Source organism: Pongo pygmaeus, chromosome 9 (assembly GCF_028885625.2).
Source record: "Pongo pygmaeus isolate AG05252 chromosome 9, NHGRI_mPonPyg2-v2.0_pri, whole genome shotgun sequence".
Taxonomy (NCBI): domain Eukaryota; kingdom Metazoa; phylum Chordata; class Mammalia; order Primates; family Hominidae; genus Pongo; species Pongo pygmaeus.
Window position 1 is genome coordinate 35,615,516 of NC_072382.2, and position 24,214 is coordinate 35,639,729.

The 24,214-nt window shown below is 37.4% G+C and overlaps 1 protein-coding gene across 5 annotated transcripts in view; it reads right to left on the bottom strand.

Annotated features, from left to right (window-relative positions):
• Positions 1-24,214, bottom strand: part of ELP4 (elongator acetyltransferase complex subunit 4) — a 276,336-nt gene that overhangs the window by 44,077 nt on the left and 208,045 nt on the right. The window contains exon 10 of one of the 5 annotated variants that reach the window (XM_063671023.1): positions 19,806-20,148. The exons of the other annotated variants lie outside the window; for them this stretch is intronic. Within the exon in view, the coding sequence (XP_063527093.1) occupies positions 20,104-20,148 (45 nt within the window). The 3' untranslated portion in view covers positions 19,806-20,103. Of the gene's footprint in view, positions 1-19,805; positions 20,149-24,214 lie in introns of those variants that run through there. 5 annotated transcript variants of the gene reach the window in all.

Sequence of the window (24,214 nt, forward strand, 5' to 3'; positions counted from 1 at the left end):
TACTTATTGGTATTTGAAACTTGGTCTTTTAAAACTCATGCATTTCACACTTCTAAAATAATGGCAATATAGCATGAATCTTAACATGAGATTCTGTAAATTAATCATTATTGCCAAAATAAAAATCCTAACTATAAAGGGTACTAGATTGAACTTTAAAGTTTTTCACTATTAATAACCTTACACACCAACAGAAAACACTGAAAGAAGTATTCTGAAATTATTGTACATGTCAAGGAAACAAATTCCATAGTGTGTCTACCAAGGGAAAATCATACTTGAAGTAGCCCTAAGACAGAACACATCACAAATAAAAAGTGCTATACAACACAGACCCACAGTGAAGAAAACAATTCCTCTGACATCCATAATAAATATCAATCTCACACTTTGAAAATGAACATATAAGCAGACTTAGTAAAAGGGGCATTTCAATTAATTATAGTCATGTATACTTTCCAGAAATGTTTAGTCTTAGAGAATTTAAATTGTGTCACTACACTTTTATTGGTTTTGTCTTTTTCAGTACAAATCTGTCTCATCATAACATTCCCCATTTGTCATGAGAATATTGGTGTATGAGATCAAAATAGCTAGATTTCTCTTTTAAAAAAATTGGGGTAAAAAACACATGAGATCTACACTCTTAATGACTTTTTAGGTGTGCAGCATAGTATTGTGAACTATAGCTACAATGTTGTACGCAGATCTCTAGAACTTATGCAATTGCATGACTGAAACTTTATACTCATTGAACAGCAACTCCTCATTTTCCCTCCTTCCAGTCTCTGGCTACTGCTATTTTATTTTCTGCTTTGATTAGTTTGACTGTTTTAAATACTCATATATGTAGAATCATACAATATTTGCCTTTCTGTGACTGGCTTATTTTATTTAGCATAATGTCCTCAAGATTCATCCATGCTGCAGAATATGTTATTATTTCCTTTTTTTTTTTTTTTTTTTTTTTTTGAGACAAGGTCTCACTCTGTTGCTCAGGCTAGAGTACAGTGGCACAATCTCCGCTCACTGAGACCTCGACCCCCCAGGCTCAGGCTCAAGCAATCCTCCCACCTCCGCCTCCCCCGGAGCTGAGACTATAGGCACATTCCACCATGCCCGGCAAACTTTTGTATTTTTTGTAGAGATGGGGTTTTGCCATGTTGCCCAGGCTTGTTTCGAACTCGTAGCCTCAAGCAATCCACCTGCCTCAGCCCCACAATGTGCGGGATTATAGGCGTCGGCCACTACGCCTGGCTTTTTTGTTTTTTATTTTTATTTATTCATTTATTTTTTTGAGACAGGATCTCACTGTCCCCCAGTGGTGTAATCACAGCTCACTGCAGCCTTGAACTCCCGGCCCAAGCAATTCTTCCACCTCAGCCTCCTGAGTAGTTGGGACTAAAGGCATGCATCACCATGCCTGGCTAAGTATTAATTTTTTTTTTTTTTGGTAGAGACGGGGTTTTGCCATGTTGCTCAGAATGATCTCGAACTCCTGGCTCAAGCAATCTTCCTGTCTTGGCCTCCCAAAGTGCTGGAATTACAGGCTTGAGCCACCGTGCCTGGCTGGATTTCCTTCTTCATTAAGGCTGGATAATATTTCATTGTACATATATACCACATTTATCTGTTGATGGACATTCAGGTTCCTCTCACCTCTTGGCTATTATGGATAATGTTGCTATGAACATGGCAGTGTAAAATATCTCTTCAAGATCCTGGTTTCAATTCTTTTGCATAAATAGCCAGAAGTGGAATTGCTGCATCATATGTAAATTCTATTTAATTTTTTGAGGAACCTCCACACTGTTTTCCACAGTGGCTATACATTTTACATTTCCACCAATAATGCACAAGACTTACAATCCTTGTTGACACTTATTTTCCAGGTGTGAGATAATCTTATTATGATTTTGATTTGCATTTCCTCCTTGATTATTGTGATTCTGAGTTTCTCATATACGTTTTGGCCATTTGTATGTCTTCTTTGAAGAAATGTCTATTCAAGTCCTTTGCCCATTTTTGAATTGGGTTATTTATCTGTTTGTTGTTATTCAGTTATAGGCATTCTCTATATATTTTGGATGTTAATCCCTTAACAGATATATGGTTTACAGATTTGCAAGTATTTTCTCCCAGTGTGCAGGCCACCTTAATTGCTTCCTGTGTGGTGCAGAAGCTTTTATTTTTTATTTTTATTTTATTATTATTATACTTTAAGTTTTAGGGTACATGTGCACAACGTGCAGGTTTGTTACAAATGTATACATGTGCCATGTTGGTGTGCTGCACCCATTAACTCGTCATTTAGCATTAGGTGTATCTCCTAATGCTATCCCTCCCACCTCCCCGCACCCCACAACAGTCCCCGAAGTGTGATGTTCCCCTTCCTGTGTCCATGTGTTCTCATAGTTCAATTCCCACCTATGAATGAAAACATGCGGTGTTTGGTTTTTTGTCCTTGCAATAGTTTGCTGAGAATGATGGTTTCCGGCTTCATCCATGTCTCTACAAAGGACATGAACTCATCATTTTTTATGGCTGCATAGTATTCCACGATGTATATGTGCCACATTTTCTTAATCCAGTCTATCACTGATGGACATTTGGGTTGGTTCCAAGTCTTTGCTATTGTGAATAGTGCTGCAATAAACACACGTGTGCATGTGTCTTTATAGCAGCATGATTTGTAATCCTTTGGGTATATACCCAGTAATGGGATGGCTGGGTCAAATGGTATTTCTAGTTCTAGATCCCTGAGGAATCGCCACACTGACTTCCACAGTGGTTGAACTAGTTTACAGTCCCACCAACAGTGTAAAAGTGTTCCTATTTCTCCACATCTTCTCCAGTACCTGTTGTTTCCTGACTTTTTAATGATTGCCATTCTAAGCGGTGTGAGATGGTATCTCATTGTGGTTGTGATTTGCATTTCTCTGATGGCCAGTGATGATGAGCATTTTTTCATATGTCTTCTGGCTGCATAAATGTCTTCTTTTGAGAAGTGTCTGTTCATATCCTTTGCCCACTTTTTGATGCAGTTGTTTGTTTTTCTCTTGTAAATTTGTTTGAGTTCATTGTAGATTCTGGATATTAGCCCTTTGTCAGATGAGTAGGTTGCAAAAATTTTCTCCCATTTTGTAGGTTGCCTGTTCACTCTGATGGTAGTTTCTTTTGCTGTGCAGAAGTTCTTTAGTTTAATTAGATCCCATTTGTCAATTTTGGCTTTTGTTGCCATTGCTTTTGGTGTTTTAGACATGAAGTCCTTGCCCATGCCTATGTCCTGAATGGTATTGCCTAGGTTTTCTTCTAGGGTTTTTACGGTTTTAGGTCAAACATGTAAGTCTTTAATCCATCTTGAATTAATTTTTGTATAAGGTGTAAGGAAGGGATCCAGTTTCAGCTTCCTACATATGGCTAGCCAGTTTTCCCAGAACCATTTATTAAATAGGGAATCCTTTCCCCATTGCTTGTTTTCATCAGGTTTGTCAAAGATCAGATAGTTGTAGATATGCGGCATTATATCTGAGAGCTCTGTTGTGTTCCATTGGTCTATATCTCTGTTTTGGTACCAGTAGCATGCTGTTTTGGTTACTGTAGCCTTGTAGTATAGTTTGAAGTCAGGTAGTGTGATGCCTCCAGCTTTGTTCTTTTGCCTTAGGATTGACTTGGTGAAGTGGGCTCTTTTTTGGTTCCATATGAACTGTAAAGTAGTTTTTTCCAATTCTGTGAAGAAAGTCATTGGTAGCTTGATGGGGATGGCATTGAATCTATAAATTACCTTGGGCAAAATGGCCATTTTCATGATATTGATTCTTCCTATCCATGAGCATGGAATGGTCTTCCATTTGCTTGTATCCTCTTTTATTTCATTGAGCAGTGGTTTGCAGTTCTCCTTGAAGAGGTCCTTCACATCCCTTGTAAGTTGGATTCCTAGGTATTTTATTCTCTTTGAAGCAATTGTGAATGGGAGTTCACTCATGATTTGGCTCTCTGTTTGTCTGTTATTGGTGTATAAGAATGCTTGTGATTTTTGCACATTGATTTTGTATGCTGAGACTTTGCCAAAGTTGCTTAGCAGCTTAAAGAGATGTTGGGCTGAGACGATGGGGTTTTCTAGATATACAATCATGTCATCTGCAAACAGGGACAATTTGACTTCCTCTTTTCTTAACTGAATGCCCTTTATTTCCTTCTCCTGCCTGATTGCCCTGGCCAGAACTTCTAACACTATGTTGAATAGGAGTGGTGAGAGAGGGCATCCCTGTCTTGTGCCAGTTTTCAAAAGGAATGAGAAGCTTTTATTTTTTAATAGTACTACTTTTTGCTTTTGTTATCTGTGCTTTTCATGTGATATCCAAGATCAATGTCATACAGCTTTTCTCTTATATTTTCTTCTAGGAGTTTTGAACAGTTTCAGGTCTTATGGTTATGTCTTTCATCCATTTTGAGTTTATTTTTGTATATGGTGTAAGATGAGGATCCAATTTTTTTTTTTTTTTTTGCCAATGGATATCCAGTTTTCCCAACACCATTTGTTGAAAACACTACCGTTTCCTCATTGTGTATTCTTGGCATCTTTGTCAAAAGTCAGTTGACCATACAGTTGTGCATTTATTTCTGGGCTGTGTATTCTTTTCTATTGGTCTATATGTATGTCTTTATGCCAGTATTATACTGTTTTGATTACTGTAGCTTTGTAATATGTTTCAAAATCAGGACATGTGAAGACTCCAGCTTTGTTCTTCTTTCTCATGACTGTATTGGCTATTTTAGGTCCTTTGTGATTCCATATGAATTTTAGATTTTTCTATTTCTGTAAAAAATACCACTGGGATTCCCATAGGGATTGCATTGAACGTGTAGATTGTTCTGGGTATATGAACATTTTAACAATATTAAGTCTTCCAATCTATGAACACAGTATTTCTTTCCATTTCTTTATGTCTGCTTTAATTTCTTGTAGCAGTGTTTTATAGTTTTCAGTGTACAAGACTTTTGCCTTCTTGGTTAAGTTTTTTCCTAAGTATTTTATTCATGTTTACACCTTGTAAATGAAATTGTTTTCGTTCTTAATTTTCCTTTTGACTGCTTAGTGCTAGTGTACAGAAACACAACTAAGTTTTCCTTGTTGTCTTTTCAATCCAGCAAGTTTGCTGAATTCATTTATTCATTCTAGCAGTTTTTTTAAATGGAATCTTTAGGGTTTTCTACATATAAGATGTCATCTTAAACAGACAGCATTTTGCTTCTTCCTTTCTGATGTGGATGTCTTTAATTTCTTTCTATTGCCTACTTGTTCTGGCTAGGGCTTCCAGTACTACGTTCAATAGAAGTGGCAAGAATGGGCATCCTTGCCTTGTTCCTGATCTTACAGGGAAAGCTTTCAGTTTTTCACCATACATACAGTATGTTAGCTGTGGGCTTTTCATATATGGTCTTTATTATGTTGCTATAATTTCTTCTCATTCCTAGGTTCTGTTTTTATCATGAAAGTGTGCTGACTTTTGTCAAATACTTTTTTGGGGGCATATATTAAGATGATCATGTGCTTTTTCATCCCTCAGTCTGTTAATGTGATGTATCAAATTGAATAATGTTCTTATTTTGAGCCATCCTTGCATCCCAGGGATAAAATCCATTTGGTATGATGCATGATTCTTTTATTGTGTTGTTGAATTTGATTTGCTAGGTTTTTTGTTGAAGATTTTTGCATCTATCTTCATCACAGATAGTGGCCTACAGTTTTATTTTCTTGTGGTGTTTTTAATCTGGCTTTGCTATCAGAGTAATGCTGGCCTCATAAAATGAATCTGGATATGTTCCCTCCTCTTCAATTTTTTGTAAGCGTTTGAGAAGAATTGGCATTAATTCTTTTTTAAACGTTTGGTAGAATTCACCAGTGAAGCCATCTGGTCCTGAGATTTTCTTTGTTGGAAGATTTTTAATTACTGCTTCAATATCCTTATTAATTATATTTCTGTTTAGGTTTTAAAATTCTTCATTATCTACCATTCATAGTCTTGGTAGGCTATATACTTCTAGGAATTCATCCATAGTTTTCCACATGATCCAATTTGTTGACTTATAATTGTTCACAGTAGTCTCTTTTAATCCTTTTTACTTCTGTAGAGTCAGTTGTAATGTCTCCTCTTTCATTTCTTTTCCTTTTTTTTTGAGATGGAGTCTTGCTCTGTCACCCAGGCAGGAGTGCAGTGGCGTGATCTCGGCTCACTGCAACCTCCGCCTTCCAGGTTTCAGCAATTCTCCTGCCTCAGCCTCTGGAGTAGCTAGGAGTACAGGTGTACGCCAGCACTCTTGGCTAGGTTTTTGTATTTTTAGTAGAGATGGGGTTTCACCATGTTGGCCAGGCTGGTCTTGAACTCCTGACCTCAAGTGATCCACCCGCCTCAGCCTCCCAAAGTGCTCAGATTACAGGTGTGGGCCACCGTGCCCATTTTAATCTTCTTAAATTTGTTAAGACTTATTTTGTGACCTAACTTGTGATCTGTTCTGAAGAATGTCCTATGTGTGCATGAGAAGAATGTATATTCTGAAGCTGTTGGGTATGGTGTTTTGTATGTCTATTAGATACATTTGGTCTGTAATGTTGTTCAAGTCCTCTGTTTCCTTACCAAGCTTCTGTCTCTTCTATTATTTAAAGCGGGGTATGATATCTCCTACTATTATTGTCTTGCTGCATATTTCTCCCTTCAGTTCTGTCACTGTTTGCATCTATTTGGGTGCTCTGATGCTGGGTACATTTATATAACAATTTACAATTGTTATATCTTCCTGGTGAATTATCCCTCTTATCATTATGTAATGTCCTTTTTTGTCTCTTGTGTCAGTTTTTGACAAAAAGTGTATTTTGTCTGATATAAGTATGGCTACTCCTACTCTATTTTGGTTTCCATTTGCATGAAATACCTTTTTCCATCCCTCTTCTTTCAGCTCATGTGTCCCCTTAAATCTAAGTGAATCTCTTGTAGACAGCATATAGTTGGATCTTATTTTTAAAACTCATTCAGCCACTCTGTGTCTTTTGCTTAGGCAGTTTAATCCATTTACATTTAAAGTAATTTTGAATAGAGAGGAAGTTACTATTGCCATTTCATTGTTTTCTGTCTTATCCTCTCTTGCAGTTTTCCTTTCTGTTTTCATTTATTTTTATTTTTATTTTTTTAGTGACATGCTTTGATTCCTTTATCATTTTCTTTTGTATCTTCTAAAGGTATTTTCTTTGTGGTTACCATGGGGCTAACACAAAACATTTTACAGTTATAACAATGTATTTCAAGCTGATAACAACTCCACTTCAAGTGCATACAAAAACTATTCTATCACTACCCCCACTCACTTTATATTATTTATGTCACAAAGTATATACCTGTTATACTGTGTATCCTTTTGCATATTTTTATAGTTATAGATACTCTACTTTTATTTAAATTCTATAGAATTAAAAGTGATTTATATACTACTATTACAGTGTTACAGTATTCTGTATTTGTCTATATATTTACCTTTATCAGCAAGCTTTATACTTCCCTGTGCTTTTGTGTTACTGTTTAGCATCTTTTCATTTCAACTCGAAGGACTCCCTTTGGCCTTTCTTGGATGGCAGGTCTAGTGGTGATGAACTGCCACAGCTTTTGAATATCTAGGAGAGTCTTTATTGCTCCATTTTTGAAGAATAGTTTTGCCAGAGACACTATTCTTTGTTGGCAATTTTTTTTTCGTTCAGCACTTTGAATATATTATCCCATTCTCATATTGCCTCCAAAGTTTCTGCTATGAAATCCACTGATAATCTTATGAAGTTTCCCTTGTTTGTGATGATTCACTTTTCTTTTGTTGTTTCAAAATTCTGTCTTTTATTTCTGACAGTTTGATTATAAATGTGTCTTAGTGTTGACTTCTTTGGATTCATCTTCTTTGGGATCCATTGGGCTTCTTGAATTTGGATATACATTTCTAGCCCCAGATTTGGGGAGTTGTTTCCACTATTTCTTTAAAGAAGCTTTCTGCCTCCTTTTTTCTCTCTTCTTCACAGACTACACACACACACACACACCTGCTTAATGGTGTACCATAAGTCCCCTAGGCTTTCTTCATTCTTTTTTTCTTTTTGCTTCTCTGACTGGATAATTTCAAATGATCTGTCTTCAAGTTTGTTGGTTCTTTCTTCAGCTTGCTCAAGTCTGCTGTTGAACCCTCTAGGAAATTTTTATAAGTTTAGTTATTGCACTCTTCAGCTCCAAAATTTGTTTGGTTCCTTTATATTTTCTATTTCTTTGTTGAAATACTCATTTTGTTCACACATAGTTTTTATGAGTTTGATTAACATATTTATGATGGTTACCTTGAATTCTTTGTCAAGCAATTCACATATCTGTTTTTTAAAAGGGTTTGTTTCTGGAATTTTATTTTGTTCCTTTGATTAGGCTATTTCCCTGTTTCTTCATGTTCCTTATAACTTTGTGTTGGTATCCACACATTTGACAAAGTAACCGCCTCTCTCAGTTTTTTCAGACTGGCTTTGTACAGAGAAAGACTTTTGCCAATCAGCCTGATTAGAGGTTCTGGGAGTCTTTCAGGCTTTTTCTCTGATGTGTCTTCTCTAAACTCGTGTGTTTAGATTTTTACTTAGATTTGCTGGCTTCTTTTTTTTTTTTTTTGCAGGAGCTTGTAATCTCTTGCTCCCTCTGATTCCTCTCATATACTGAAGGTCTTCCTAAGCAGCAGGACATCACCCAGCTCTTTTTTGTTCTCAGTGACCCCCAGGAATCTAGAATATGCTGGGTCCTGTCAGTGTCCTATGTCAGGCTAGAAGGAATTCAGTCCCTTGGGCAGCCCCCTAAAATGCTAGAATGTTGAAAACATGCTCCATTCTTCTCTTTCCCCTTGAGGTAGAGCTAACCAAGTTGTATTTTCCTGTGTCTGCTATACTGTAGTTTCTGGAGTAGTAGCACACTGCCAAGCTCTTGCTCTCAGTGCCCTAACGCATCTAGAGTATGCCGGGCCATGTCAGTGCTCTGAGACAGATAACACAGAAGCCAGTCCCTTGGGCAGCTCCCCTCAGAAGTCAGAATGTTGGATGTTTATGGTCCAGTCTTCTCTGTCCATGGAGAAGCTTGGAGCTGGGAGTTTCCTTCTGCACGACGATGTTCCCTCCAAAATTCATGTTAAAATGTAATCCCCAATACAACAATATTAAGAGGTGTGGCCTTTAGGAGCTGATTAAGTCATGAGGGCTTGCCTTTATGAATGGAATTTGAGGTTGAAGGGAGTGTGTTCTTGCTCTTCTGCTCCTTCCACCATGTGAGGACACCTAGACAGGCCCTCACCAAACACTGAACCTGTTGGTGCCTTGATCTCGGAATTCCCAGCCACCAAGATTGTGAGAGATAAATGTCTATTGTTTATAAATTACCCAGGTCTGTGGCATTTTGTTTTAGTAGCACAAATGGACTAAAACACCTCCTGACTGACTCCGAGTATGCAAGGACAATGGTGAGAGGGTGCAATGAATTTTCCTGTTGGCTTACAGTGGCTAATTTTGCACTTGCCTGGGGTGCGGGAGTATCCTAACTGGTTTCTGGATTTCTCACAAAGGGAACTGGTCTATGTTTTGTTGTTGAATTGGTATTTCCACAGAAGGAAAGAATGTCTGGGGATTCCTATTCTACAATCTTGCAGATGTCACTACTAGACTTTTCTTAAGTTGGCTTCCTTAATAACACAATCTCACTGATTAATAGCCACTAAACTATATGAAGAACAAGTCTCAGCCAAACTAATGGTGCTGTAGTCAATGTGGCTGAATTATTGTAGACAAGCTAGAAGAGAACAAGCATTTTTGGAAAAAGCTTTCATTCAAGCTGTGTCACACACTCATACTGATAACCAATTTTATAATTAATAAGCCAACTGGTTTGATGAAAATGGCTGGGTGTATAAGGATGGCAATCAGTTTTTGGAGTATAGTAGTAAATGGATTAATTTATTAAACAGCTGAAGCAGTTATGCATATAGAAAGCCCCAAAGCTTTCCCACTAATACAGATTACCATGATAACCAAACAAAAGGGTGTTAGAAGTGTTTAACAACAAAAATGTTTTTTTGAGATCTGAAGTCTAATTTCTGGTATGTCAGTATTGGTATCTATTATTATTTTTATTACACATTATGCCACTAGTGTGACATTTTATATTTAATTCCCAAAATGATTATTTGCCTATTATTTCATTTTATTTTTGTATCGTCCCCATGAGGTAGAGCCTGAGGAAATGGGCCCATATATATTTTTATTGCTAAGTTAGTACATAGATACTAATTGCGGAAACAATCTGTTCAGAGACCATAGAGCTTTGGTACTGATTGTTATTATGGTTTAGTACAGCCATTATAACTTACAGTAGACATCCTACCTCATAAAACATTTTGAAATATACTACACGTATAACTTTCTTAGCCCTTAAAAATGAACAAGCACATTTTAACATGAGCTACAATTACAATATTCTGTTTCACTAGTTTAAAATATTTCTTTTGGATTTGATTTTTCTTTGAAATTTGGAAGAGAATGAGAGCCAGGAATACCTTAGAATTTTCTCCTCTAGCTAATAAGACTATTTTGTGCTTTAATATAAATGAATTTATTCTATAATTTCTTTCTGTCTATTATGAAACAATTCAAATAGAAAGCTCAATATGCCTTCCTAAGATTCATGGTGTAATTTACCATGAGGCAAGGAGATCACACTGTACCCTTTCAACCTAACTTTAATTTTGGTTTCCAAACAATATATATCTCTTTCAAGGTTAAAAGCACTGAAAGTACACATGAACACTAAGGAAAATCTTAAAATTTCCTGAAATGCATTAGCCATCCTATTTATATAACAAATATCTTGTTTGTTTATGATGATCTACATCATTAATCCAGATAAATAAACGTTGAAGTGAAGGGAGCTGGGTTTGCTGTGTTGTCTATTGCCCAGCAACCAATGGTTACAACTGTTTTTCAGCAGAGCACTGCTGCAAAGACTTAGAGCTTTTGCAGCATATGCTACTTTGTATATCTATACAGATCCAGGCAGGAAAGCCTAAGAACTCATACTTATTATTGGTTAGTGGGGTAAATTTGGGGTATTACTTTTTAAAAATTTTACTTCCCTAAAACATTTATGTTTGTCATAATTAGGGTACTAGGTACACAGAAGCTTTCTAATAGTATCTATATACTTGAAATACTTAATTTTTTGACAAAAGCATAAATGTCTACCAAGTTAATTCTATGCTTTTATTCTTTAAAGGACATTTTTATGAACTTTGAAAAAATTATAACAGTAATATATGCTTATAATAAATATAATGTAAAATAATACATGTATACAAGAAAAACTAAAAATGCCCTTCCTATTCTTAATTCCCTAGTTCCATCCTCTGAGGTAAGAACCCTTCAATAGATTATGTATTCTTCAACCCAGCATATCCTTATTAATGATATAAAGCAAATAGCTTTTAAAACCTATAATCATCTTTATTCTATTGTTGGAGGTTATTTCTCTTATAAGTTTTGTTTAGATGTTTTTGGGAAAAATATAATGGCAATATTTCATGCTTGATGTAAAGTAACAGGCACTTTATTTTTGAGATAGATGAGCCTCTTTAAATTGAAAAACATACTTGTAGGTCTATCGCATAAGATACTGCTTAGCATCTCTGCCAACAAATCTGCTATTCAATAGATGTGTACTTAGAGTATCTATTCTGAATGCTTGATGCTATGCAGTGTTTGTGCTACAAAGAAGCTGAAGATACATGCTCTTTCTGTCATCAACCTGTCCTACGGCTGTGGTAAGTTACTACCTTTCTGAGTCTCAGTTTCTTCATTATTCAATAATTCTTCATTATTCAAGCAGTTATTATGTGAAACAATAATAATAGATAATGGGCATATTTCCTGCCTTCACCATCAGAGCTTACTGGTCTTTGATATTCTTTAGTGGATACAGTGAAAAGTATAAAGACAAGATAGATATATTTACTATGTTCACTGACATTAATAAATGTGTGGAAGGGAGGGAGTCACGTCCAAGAGTAAGTGAACACAGTAGCTTCTGTGGCTTGGCCCTCTTAGCAGTTTGGAATAATTTACAAACAAATGAAATGTCCTTTTGACATTCAATAAAAGTGGTAACCTTATCTTCTATTCTTTAAGGAGAAGTGCTATATTAGAAAGAACATGACACCTGATTCTCCCAAGTCCTCCTTCTCCCATAAACTACCTAGTCTGAGCCAATAAATCAAGATCTCAAATTTTTTTATGTATAAAAAATAATTAATATCTACTCTCCTTTCATAATCAAACACATTTTTAGTTAGCAGTTATTATGTGAAGCAATATAACAAATGAGACACAGCTTTCCTTGTTAGTCTCCCAAATAAAAACTCTACATATGTCCACTTCAAAGTTAAAAAAAAAACTGTAAAAATAAAGTTCTTTTTCTTTTGAGCCCAAAGCTGAGGACACTGATACTGTCCATAGATAGTGATGTTTCTTAAGGCTACATTCCCACAGATGACTATAAAATTATGAAATTTGAGCTACTTATTCTTGACCTTTTATTATAAAAATATATTTCATTTTGAAAATGAGACAAGGCCAAGTGTTAAAAGATATAGCTCAAGCTTAGGCAGTTCAAGAACTATTTCCTACTCAGAAACAGAGTTCATTATAAATTATGTTTCTGTTTATTGTTTATTATAGAAAAACATAATATTAACATACAAACCAATACATCAATCAATTCATATTGTATAATATAATCCAGTGGTTCCCCAAGTGTATTTCTTGGAACACTGGTACTATATGATAGGACTTACACAAAAGAAGGTTCTATAATCAAATAATTGTTAAAAATGCTGGGCTAAATAAGGTAATGTGGTGTTTTCTTTTCCATTAGGATTCCTTTTTTTTTTTCTTTTTGGCCACTGCCCCTTCATTAGGATTTCTATGTTACTTTACAAATTTTAAGTAGAGACCACATTATGCTGAGTTTCCTCAGCATATTTGACCAGAGAATTTTTTGTTGATTTGTAGCATCTAATAGAATTAGTGTTACACAGCAGGCATTTGGAACATGCTGGCATATCCTCTCCTGTAAGATTAGTTACCAAAAATCACAAATGATCCCAATATTGCTTACAGTCTCCCTTTTCATGTGTTCCCCTGTATCCTTGCCCCTTTATTTCTTCCTTTTTAAATTGCTATAATACCAGTTCCCTGGTCTCCTTTCCTCCACCCTCTTCTGTACCTTGTCTAACAGTGAACTTCCCCAAATTTCCATTTCCCACAGGTCACTCTGCTGAAAAGCCTTTCTACTGTACTCATGTTTATAGTCTTCAATTCTGTCCTTGATAACCCCTTGATCTGATGTTACCAGCCTGCTTTTCTGATCTTATATCCGGTATTTCCATTAGAAAAAAAGCTTACTCACTTTCCCCAAATCTGTTCCTCAATTTTCCAGATCTCAACCTCTGTTTACATTCTCCTCTGAGATATCTTTCCTCAATCCTATTCATTTTGCCAAAGTCTATCTGATATACCACCCTCCTTTGTTAAGCATTCTTAGAATCTTAGCCTTTTCTGAAAAGGTAAGGAAACTGACATTTAAAAAATTTTTTTACTGTGTGTCAAGAATTTCTCAAGAACTTGACGCTGCATCAAAAATTACTCCTTCTATCAGCATATAAATATAACGGCATGGGGAGTAGTTGCTTACAGGACGGACCCATCCCTGACAACAATAGAGACTAAGCAATGCCCAAAGTGAGGCTTCAGCAATTGGACCCAGATACCCTCTAAGGGTGGAAGAGGTATACCCACTACCACAGCCATGGCTCCAATTTAAGAAGTTTCGGGAAGGAATGGCAAGAGTTATGAGGTAACTTGTCTGTGTGGGAAATACAGTGCTTGTGGTGAAAAGATTTTATTCTGTGAAGCTGGTTTCAAAAGTGCTGGGTGGGGCTCCAAGAGACAAACTCAAAGTCTGGCCAAGCTTGCAAGATGAAAAGATTGGCACTCCATTCCCCAGTGAACATCAGTCTAGGCAGAGAATGTGCTTATCTGTCACTGTTCCTGTCAAGCAAGGCAGGGAGAACTAGAGAGAAATGGCAGGGCAGAGAGAAGGCGGGGTGGTGGAGCAGCCTGCATGACCATGGTCTGGCCTGGCAAGGATGTAGGAAATTCCTGTGAGACAAGCAGGATGAGTTTCACTTGAGTCACCTTGCTGGTGTTCTACCCAAGATGATGACCTGCCTGGCAAGGGGAATCCATCAGCAAGAGGCTGGAGAGGCACACCACTGTGGGCAGGAGAGGAGATGGAACAATTGCTGTACCCTGACATCAGAAAGTATGATGTGGATGCCTCACAGGGCCTCTGAAAAACTCAAACATCTAGCCCGTGAAAAGGCCAGCATTTGGATTCCTGCCTCAGAGGTAGTCAGAGAAGCAGTCATAATGAACAGAAGACTCTTGAGAGGGCAGCTGTGTAAAGAAACATATGCCTATTCCCACTCTTTTTCCCCTGGCCCAACGAATTGGAGGAACCAGGTCTTGCAAAGAGGAGGGAGAACCACAATCTTTGAACCAGATTCTGCTCTCTAATTCCTTCAACATCTCAAACAGTGAGGATCCTCACTGAAGTCTGCATTGGGAAAAAAGCAGAGGAGATTTTAAACTACATTTGAGATTAAAATTTTAAACAACACTGAATTTTAATAAACAAGTGACCTCAAAGCTGCAGAATAACACAAAGATATATGTAAGGGACACGAAAAGATTTTACAAAGCACACTTGAAAGCCACAATAAGAACAAATCAAACTGTTTAATGTGTATGCTTCCTGAGTTGAGATGCCTCAATAAACTGGTTAAACATGTTGGTCATGGCTCTTATTTCATGCTTTTGTATGGTGACATCCTACACTCTGGAGTGAAAGAAAGACTGTGGAAGAAGTAAGTCATGGCCTCGGGCCTGGTCACTTGCAAATCCACAAGTAAAGTTAATGAGAATTATTAGGATCTGTCTTGTTGGTGATTTGAAGGCACTGGTGTCAAGGAATTACACTGCTTATTATCTTTAAATTCTTCTATTTTGGAGACATGGCTTCAGATAAGTTGGTCCAGCAATGCCTCCATTATAATTAGTTAATATTTTATAACAGCAGTTTCAATTAAAACAGTGATTTCATAATTACAACTACGATTAAAATGAAAAGGTTGCAGTCAATGTTAGTATTTATATAAAGAAACATGAAATCGCCTTTGATCAGGGAGACAAGAAGAAAATAAAGCCAGCAGTAAGATGTTGGTTGACACGCCCTTTCTTCCCACATACTTTCTCTTCCCAGTCCAGTCTTCTAGAGGGGCCTAAGCATGCACTAACAATATAAGAGGGGCCTGGTAACTTCCTTTCCACTTCCTTGACCAGGACAAAATGATGTGAAACCCAGTTCTGTCATTAATTAGCTACATAACCTCGGGCTGGGCAATGTGGGGATAGAGGTGAGGGTTAGAGTAGCCATCTATAGAAAGTTTTAAAATGTCACAATTTTTGGAGTATCCACAAATCCCCTTTGCTTTACATTTAATATCTCCAGGCCTTTGACATAGACAACCCTATTTATTTTATAGTTGCATTTGGTGTTCTAACTAGATGAAGGAGACAGCCTATTTACTCAAGGTACCTGCAACCAATTAGGATTTTATCTTCTAAAAATTTGCTTTAAGAAAAAGCCTCGAACACTGTACAGTGTTTATAAATGTGATCTGCTTTTTCAGTGCATAAATAAGTTATTTGCTCCTTTTTCAGTTCTCCTATAAGAATCTTTTGGAGGCAGACTGTCAGGGTTTGAATCCTCCATGTGCCCTTTACCACACAGTGATCTTGGGTATCAGTTACTTCAGCTGTAAAATGGGGATAATGATGACATGTACATTAAGGTCTTTGAGGATTAATGAGTTAATACATGTAAAGTGCTTAGAACAATGTCTGGCATAATACATGTTAGCCATTATTTTATTGTAGGTAGATTGGGTCTATCCAGCAGGTGGGTCCAGCTTCTTTGGCATCACACAGAAAACTGTGCTTCAAAGGGTCCTGTGTTTGGGGTTTAATGTTCTGTGTTTGCTGTCATGAAATTCCTAATGATTTCATTATTGAATTTATGTTTTTTAAGTGAAGTTTGTGAGAACAATGAAGTATGTGTGGACCCGGGGGAGTAGGTGGCAGGGTGGGGGCGGGTGTTGGCTACTATGCAGTCCCTGTCCCCTGGCCTCTAGGATGGGTAGTCCATACGTGCTCTGCCATACGCTGGGGCTTCAGCCCTCACAGGACTCCCAGTCTCTTTTCTCCTTCCTTAGTGACTAGTGACTGCTATTGCTTTCTGCCTCATTCAAGGCCTGGATGAGGGTGTAAAAAGGGTTAGGATTGACCCATGGCATCTTGAGATGGGACATGGAGACAGTTGTCCTGCCCTAAACTGGCAGTGCCTCAGGACTTTGGTGGGTGACTGGGCAGGGGTAAGCTTCTTGCCACCTCCCATCCAGGTACCCACCACATTCCAGCACGGAGGCTGCAAAAGCCATCCAGAGAGGGCTGGGGCAGCGGGCCTGTGGGAGGGTGATGCCTGGCTCGACTTGCCCACTTCTGGTGACCACAGCCCATCAGCTCAGTGGCTGGCAAGAGCAAAAACCTGATACCTAATGGGCGGCTTGTGTCCCAAGTTGTGGGGTGAGACCCACAGCGTCCTGTGAAGTCTGTGCTGAGTATCCCTGTGTCTGAAGGAGAATGACCTTAATTAGCAAATAAATACAGCAATACAGGTAGAGAAAGGGAGAGAGAGAAAGAGAGAGACAGACAGAGAGAGAGACAGAGAGAAAGAGACACCTTGGGAGAAAGGGAAAAAGTTCATATTTTAGTATTTTTAATGGCAAGTTTTCTGGTTGTTTGAATCACAGGACCCACATTTTCATTTTCACTGGGCCCTGCAAATTATGTAGTCATTATGTCTGCAAGGCTTACTTTCTTCCACAGAAGGGTTTTACAACTTTTACTAGGCATTTTCACTGAGAAGTCACAGATGATTGATTATTAAACTATCTGAATATAGACAATGTCAATTGTAAGCATCATATATAAATTTTAAAATGTATAACTAATTAAAAAAACTCATACTAGCTCAATATTTCCAAAATTACCATTCTCTTTATTCCACATAGTGGAAATTAAGTACTGCTTCCTCCTTCCTGAATTCTCAAGTCTTAATCATTTGTGTTTTGGACAAAAGAATAAACATTGAAAATAGGCAAAAACAGCAACAAAAATAATACATTGAGAGTTTTCTGTGGGAAGTTTTCTCTTACTTCCAATGGCCAGGTTGGATAGATGTGTTTTTATCTGAGGAACACTGCAATTATTTAATATTTGAAATATTATGTATGTTTAATAATGATATATAAAGTACCATTAAGTTACAATTTTTCACCCAAAATATCAATCAGTATTTTCCACAACAAATATTGTGGAAGCTGCTGGCCACAGGGCTGTGTATTAGGCTGCTGTGGGTACATAATAAAAGCGAGGAAGGCACTGGAGAGGGCCACAGCATCAGTCAGGGTGTAAGTAGTAAAGGTGAACTCATTATCATTACAACAAGTTATAAGTTATTGCCAATTATTTAAATTATAAAGATGGTAAGATCAAGCCTGAAAAGCACATAAAAACAAAATAAACGTATCGTGGAGCCTATGAATTGTACACATTTTTAGTTTGGTAATGTTTTGGTTTTTTCAGTTCAATATCATTTTTAATTGAACCATTTTATCTGAGAAATGATTTGCTCATTTATATTTTCCAATTGATTAATGTCCCCAGGGTCCTGCCAAATTTGAATCTGCTACCCCCAAAATTCCCCACAAGACCTGCCACTGCTTCAGAAGTGTGCTGAATGAAAGAAGGCAAATCCAGATTCCAGCTGAGCAGTCAGGAAGCATCATCATGGGTTGAATGAAAAATCAGGAGTTGAATACACAGTTTTAGAAAAAAATATTTAAAAAAAAAGCCAAGACCGTTAAAAATTCTAACAAACCAAAATCAGTGTTGTGATACAGTACTAATGTTATTTGTGGCTAGAACCTATGTTATAGTACATGATCCTATAATTTTCTGTTTCTTTTAATGGCAACAGGTTAATATCCACAAGGAAAATCATGCATACCAAAATCAAAAGGAACCTATTGGCATAAGGCATCTTGGCATCAGACTAGATTTACACACGCTGATATGTCAAAAGCCTTGAAACAGAAACTTCAGAACCTCCTCATGAATGCTGAAGGCAGCTCATTGACTTCATACTAGCTCAAAAGTACATCTTTCCAGGGATGGCATTCAACCACACAATCAAAAAAACTGGCAAACAAAGCCTGAATATGTACTTGGCAGTGAAAGTCTTAAAGCAGAACAAAATATAAGACAGCTTCCAAAGCTGCCAAGTTTCAAATAAGAATCCAAGACTCTAAATACAAAATAGGGAGTAAAGCACATTTTGAATAGCAATTTTGACCGATGGGGCAGAGTGAGCAAATTGAGCAATAGCCTCCATTTCTGTACCATGATCACAAACTCCCCTGGCCTGTCTTCTTAGGCTGGGCAAGAGAGCAAAAGGAACATGATTTCATTCCATCTGGTACTTGGCACTTATCTTCTTTTTGCTTTATCTTGCAGTGCGAATCTGCTCACGCCCTGGTGTCCTCTCCAACTTTTCTTCCTAGCTATGCTGTTCATGTTTAAGAGCAAGGATTCTGCACAGTACGTCACACTTAGTACCACTCACTGGTGGACACTTAATAAGGGTATTTTAAATGTTTGGTTGGAATAACCTCAATTGATTACTTAGTACTCCTCTCAGTTAACGTGTAAGTTTCAGTGAGTTCAAATTCTACCAGAAAACTTAAAAAGTTGTAAAGTTTTACTATGCCTTACCAACTACTCCTTTGCTAAGCAACTGAAAGAGACTTTAATTCCTTTAATCTATTTTTTTTTTTTTGGCCTTACTATAGTACAAGGGTGCTGAAGTGCATGCCTGCATCAGCGGGTTACCACTTCACTACAATTCAAGCAAAACAATTTGAAAAAGTGCCAAACTATCTTGGGACTGGGCAGACAATAGTGACCCTTCATGATTCCATGAATAATGTAAACAGGGAACATATTGTCGAGGTCAAAGGAAAGTAAAAAAAAAAGTAATTGCCTAGAAAGAAAAAAGAGGTGTAAGATTTTAGGAGGACAAACAGCATTTGAAATGGAGATCATACTGTTTACACATTAAGTTCTGAGTTTTTGTTTTGCCAGTGCCAAGGCTGTGTTAATTACAATTATTTATCTTAAAGGTTTCTGCAGTCACAGAACTGTGGTGAGAATCTGTGCCTAACTCTTCCCTTCTGCTTGAATAAAAATAGTGATGAAGTAGTGAATATAACTTCACTTCATCAAAACTACGTCAGAACTTTTAACACAAAAAACACTTGGAAAAAAACAAAGCTTTTTTACTAAAGGCCATTCCAGTGATTATGTAGTGGTGTCTCATTATGATTGTTCCCAATATTTTATTGTGAAAAATTTCAGATATAAGAGAATATGCATTTACACATCACTTAGGTTGTACAAGTAACCGTTCTCTACTCTTGCTTTTTTGCCTCTCTAAAGATCTATCCACATTCAACAGTCTCTCTAATTTGTGGTGAATTTCAAAGAAAGTTGAAGACATCAGTATATTTTACCCCTAACCACTCCAGCATGCATATCATTAGCGAAAAGTCAGTATTTGTTTATGGTTCTTTTTAAAAAAAAGGTTTAATGAGATATAATTCATATGCTATATAATTCGCCCTATATTTCTTTTTTACATAAAACCTTTTAGTGAAGAAAACATAGAACATTTTTTTCTTCTGTCATTATTGTACGTATCAGATAATACTTGTGGCTTTCAGATCTGCTGATAAACACAAAGCTACAAGTTTTGGAAAAAGTCAAATCTTCAAGTTTGGAAAAGACCACAGACTCTTCCTCCAACCCTAATAAAATGAGAAATTTCATTATTAGAATGATAAAAACATAATTATAAACCTCAACTTCAAATCTGAGCCACTAAGACAAATGATGTTTCATCTATAACCATTCCACAAAAACTCTGCCACCGTATGCCATGGATCCACATACTTTAAACTACCACAGTTTTATGCCTATTTACAGGTACAGATTTTATTTTCTTTCTTTCTTTTTTTTTTTTCTTTTTCAGGGTCTTGCTCTGTCACCCAGGCTGGAGTGTTGCAGTGGTGCAACATGCCTCACTTCAGTCTCAACCTCTCGGGCTCAGGAGATCCTCCCCTCAGCCTCTCAGAGTAGCTGGGACCACAGGCACACACCACCACACCTGGCTAATTTTTAAATTATGCGTAGAGACGGGGTCCCAATATGTTGCCCAGGCTGGTCTCAAACTCCTGGGCTCAAGTGATCCTCCCACCTTGCTCTCCCAAAGTACTAGGATTACAGGTGTGAGCCACTGTACCCAGGCTGTATTTTCCAAATATAACTGTACAGCATCACCCATTGCATATACTCTTGTAGACTGTGACCTTGCTTCTCCACAATTAAGTGTCAGGGCTTAATTTTTCTCCCCTTGAATCTGAGTGAACTTGTTATTGTTCTAATCCATAAAGTATGGCAGATGTGATAGCTTTGTCAGTTTTGAGATGAGTCAGAAAAGGCAATGCATCTTGTTTACTATGACACTAGCTTTTAGAACCTAAGCTGCCATCTAAGCAGTTTGACCATCATGTAAGAAGTGACCACCATGCGTGAGGAAGTCCAGGCCACATGCAAAGACTACACACAGGTGCTCCGGAAGACAGCTCCAGTTGAGGTCCCAGTGGTCAGTCAGCATCAACCATTACATAGGTCAGTGAAGACACTCCTAGTTGATTCCAAACTGTAGCCATCAAATTTTTCCAACTGAGTACCTAGGTACCATGGAATAGTGCATCCAACGAGCATGCCTGCTGTTCCCTATACAAGTTCCTGACCCACAAAACCCTTGAATGTAATGAGTGTTTTCCATAACTATGTTTTGGGGTGGTTTAATACACAGCAATAATCACCAGAATAGCCCTTTTTTACTTCTCATTCTGCAAAGCAAACCAGAAAGCACCACTGTTTTAAAAAGAAATATAATTTTTCTTGGGCAGGTATATCTGCATATAGAAAATATCTTGCAAGATATCACCTCAGATGGTTAATATTAAGGTCCATATTTAGGTAGGTAGAAATTTTATAAAGTACTGCTCTAAGAATTTCATGTTTGTCAGTTCCAGCTACTGGTTTGATAGTAACGCTATTTGCTTATATTCAGAAATAAACATAGCCTAAAGTAGCACATATGAAAAGAGGGTTTTAGGGGCTGGGCTCAGTGGCTCACGTCTGTAATCCCAGCACTTTGGGAGGCTGAGGCAGGTGGATCTCTTGAGTTGAGGAGTTTGAGACCAGCCTGTGCAACATAGTGAGACCCCGGGTCCATTAAAGAAAGGGTGGGGTGTAGTTGATTGTAAGCTCAATATGAGTCAACTATGGATGTGGTTATCAAAAAACTAATATATTCCCAGGTCCATAAATGGAAGCACTATGATGATGTCATTTTTTCAGAATAATGATTTTAAATGTATAAAATAAAATACACTAAATTACAAAGGAAATAAACTTCACTGAAATGTTATCAAATAATAAATTCTTTTTTTTTTTTTGAGACAGTGTCACTCTGTCTCCCAGGTTGGAGTGCAGTGGCACAATCTCGGCTCATTGCAACCTCCGCCTCCTGGGTTCAAGCAATTCTTTTGCCTCAGCCTCCCGAGTAGCTGGGACTACAGGCGTGTGCCACCACACCCAGCTGATTTTTGTATTTTTAGTACAGATGAGGTTTCACCATATTGGCCAGGCTGGTCCTGAACTCCTGACCTTGTGATCCGCCCACCTCGGCCTCCCAAAGTGCTGGGATTACAGGCGTGAGCCATTGTGCCTGGCCATAAATTTTTATATAACCATCTATCTGCACATTTTTATTAACCATTGAATAACAAGAATAGCAGTGGGCCTGATACTAATATATTACAAATGAGGTAAGTAATACTTTGAGACTGCAATAAATATATGAAAAAGTCTATGATTTCTGTTGACGACAGTCACAGTTACTGCTAATGCGACTGTGGTTTGTTGCCTATATTTATAACTAAGAAAATGTTATGTTTCAGTGGGAGGCTAGTAAAAATAAACATGTACATTTCTCTTCAATCCAAGTTCCTGGAAATCTCGAATTCTATCCACAGACTCCTTGTTCTTAAATCCCTTCAATTCCTTCATTTATCTATGATTCCTCAGGCTTACGGCATTTGTGGCCAACTCATTCATTTTTTTTTTCCTGCTGCAAAATTAACAAGTTGGGGGGAAAGTTTAGAATAAAAGATGCATAAGACTCCTGGTTTGAGCAATTTCTTATATTTAGAACTGTTCATTATCTTCTCACCGGTCAATAGAATCTCATCCATTATTCCAGGCCTAGTTCAAGTCCTACTTTTTCTAGTAATGTAATATGATCCATAAAGATTTCTCTTTTCTCTGAATTCTTACCGCACTTGGCATCAATTTACCTTCATTTTAGTACTTAATTAATCTCTGTTTCATTCACTATCAGTTTTGTTTTCTCATCTAGACAGGGAGGTTTATAGAAATTGAGAATGTTTGTTATTTTGTATTATCCAAAGCATACTGCTAGGTACGTTGCAGGTACTTGATATATCCCTGTATAATGCTTATCCTATTGGTAAGGTTGTCCAGCTATGTAAATCACCTATATTGCAATGGGAAACTGAAACTACATGTATTATTTCTTACTATCACTGTCAACTACAATGGATCACTGATGGGCTACACACGGTATTCCTTGATATTAAAAATAACACTTATATGGCATTTATGTGCCAGATACTCTTCTAAGCACTTTGCATATTAATCTTATCAGCTCCATGATACAGAAACTATATTTATCCCCATTTTACAAATGAGAAAACTGAGGCATAGACAAATTAGTAAAGAGACAGAATGTAAAAGCAGATATTCTTTTCCAGAGCCAGTGCACTTAACCACTACACTATACTGCTACTCATGATCCTCATAAATAAAAAACTAGGTAGAGCACAGTGGCTTGTGCCTGCAATCCCGGCACTTTGGGAGGCTGAGACGGGGAATGGTTTGAGGCTAGGACTTTGACACCATCCTGGGCAACATAACAAAATCCTGTCTCTACCAAATAAATTAGCTGGATGTGGTGGTGTGTGCCCGTAGTTCTACCTACTCGGGAGGCTGAGGCAGGAGGATGGTTTACAACCCAGGAATTTGAGGCTGCAGTGAGCTACGATCATGCCACTGCACTCTAGGCTGGGTGACACAGCGAGGCCCTGTCTCAAAAACAAACAAACAAACAAACAAACAAACCTCCTTGTATTAATATATATCTCTAACTTTACATGAAATCACTGGTTTGACAATTAGCTCTTCTTCTGCTAAACTCCTATATCCCTTAACTGTGTAATCATTAACTCAGCCCTTGTACTGTTTGAATTTTATTATAGTAAAGCAGTTACCGCCTATTGAGTGCTTGCTTGCTCTGTGTCAGATCCTAGGCTAAGTGACTTAATGTATAGTTACTCTTTGTAACAACCCAATGAGGCAGGAAAGGAAACCTAGGCTCACATATAAGTAGCAAAAGATTAAGCAGTAAAAGAGCAAGGATTCTAACCTAAAGCTGTCTGACACCAGAATTCATGCTTTAAAACACCTATGCTATGTGTTTAGCCTTATTTCTACAACTAGATTACTAATTCCTTGAAGGCAGGGATTATGTCTCATACTTGCTTGTTGGTTCCACAACACTTTGAATGCCTGATCTTAATATTTAGAAATTGTTTCTTGATTGATACAACTGACATTTCACACAATTCAGCATGCTGTAACGTGAACACATTGGAATCTCTCAGTAACTGTGTGCATGTCTTTTGGGAAGCTACCTACATTTTTCCATCTTCAGCTTCTTAT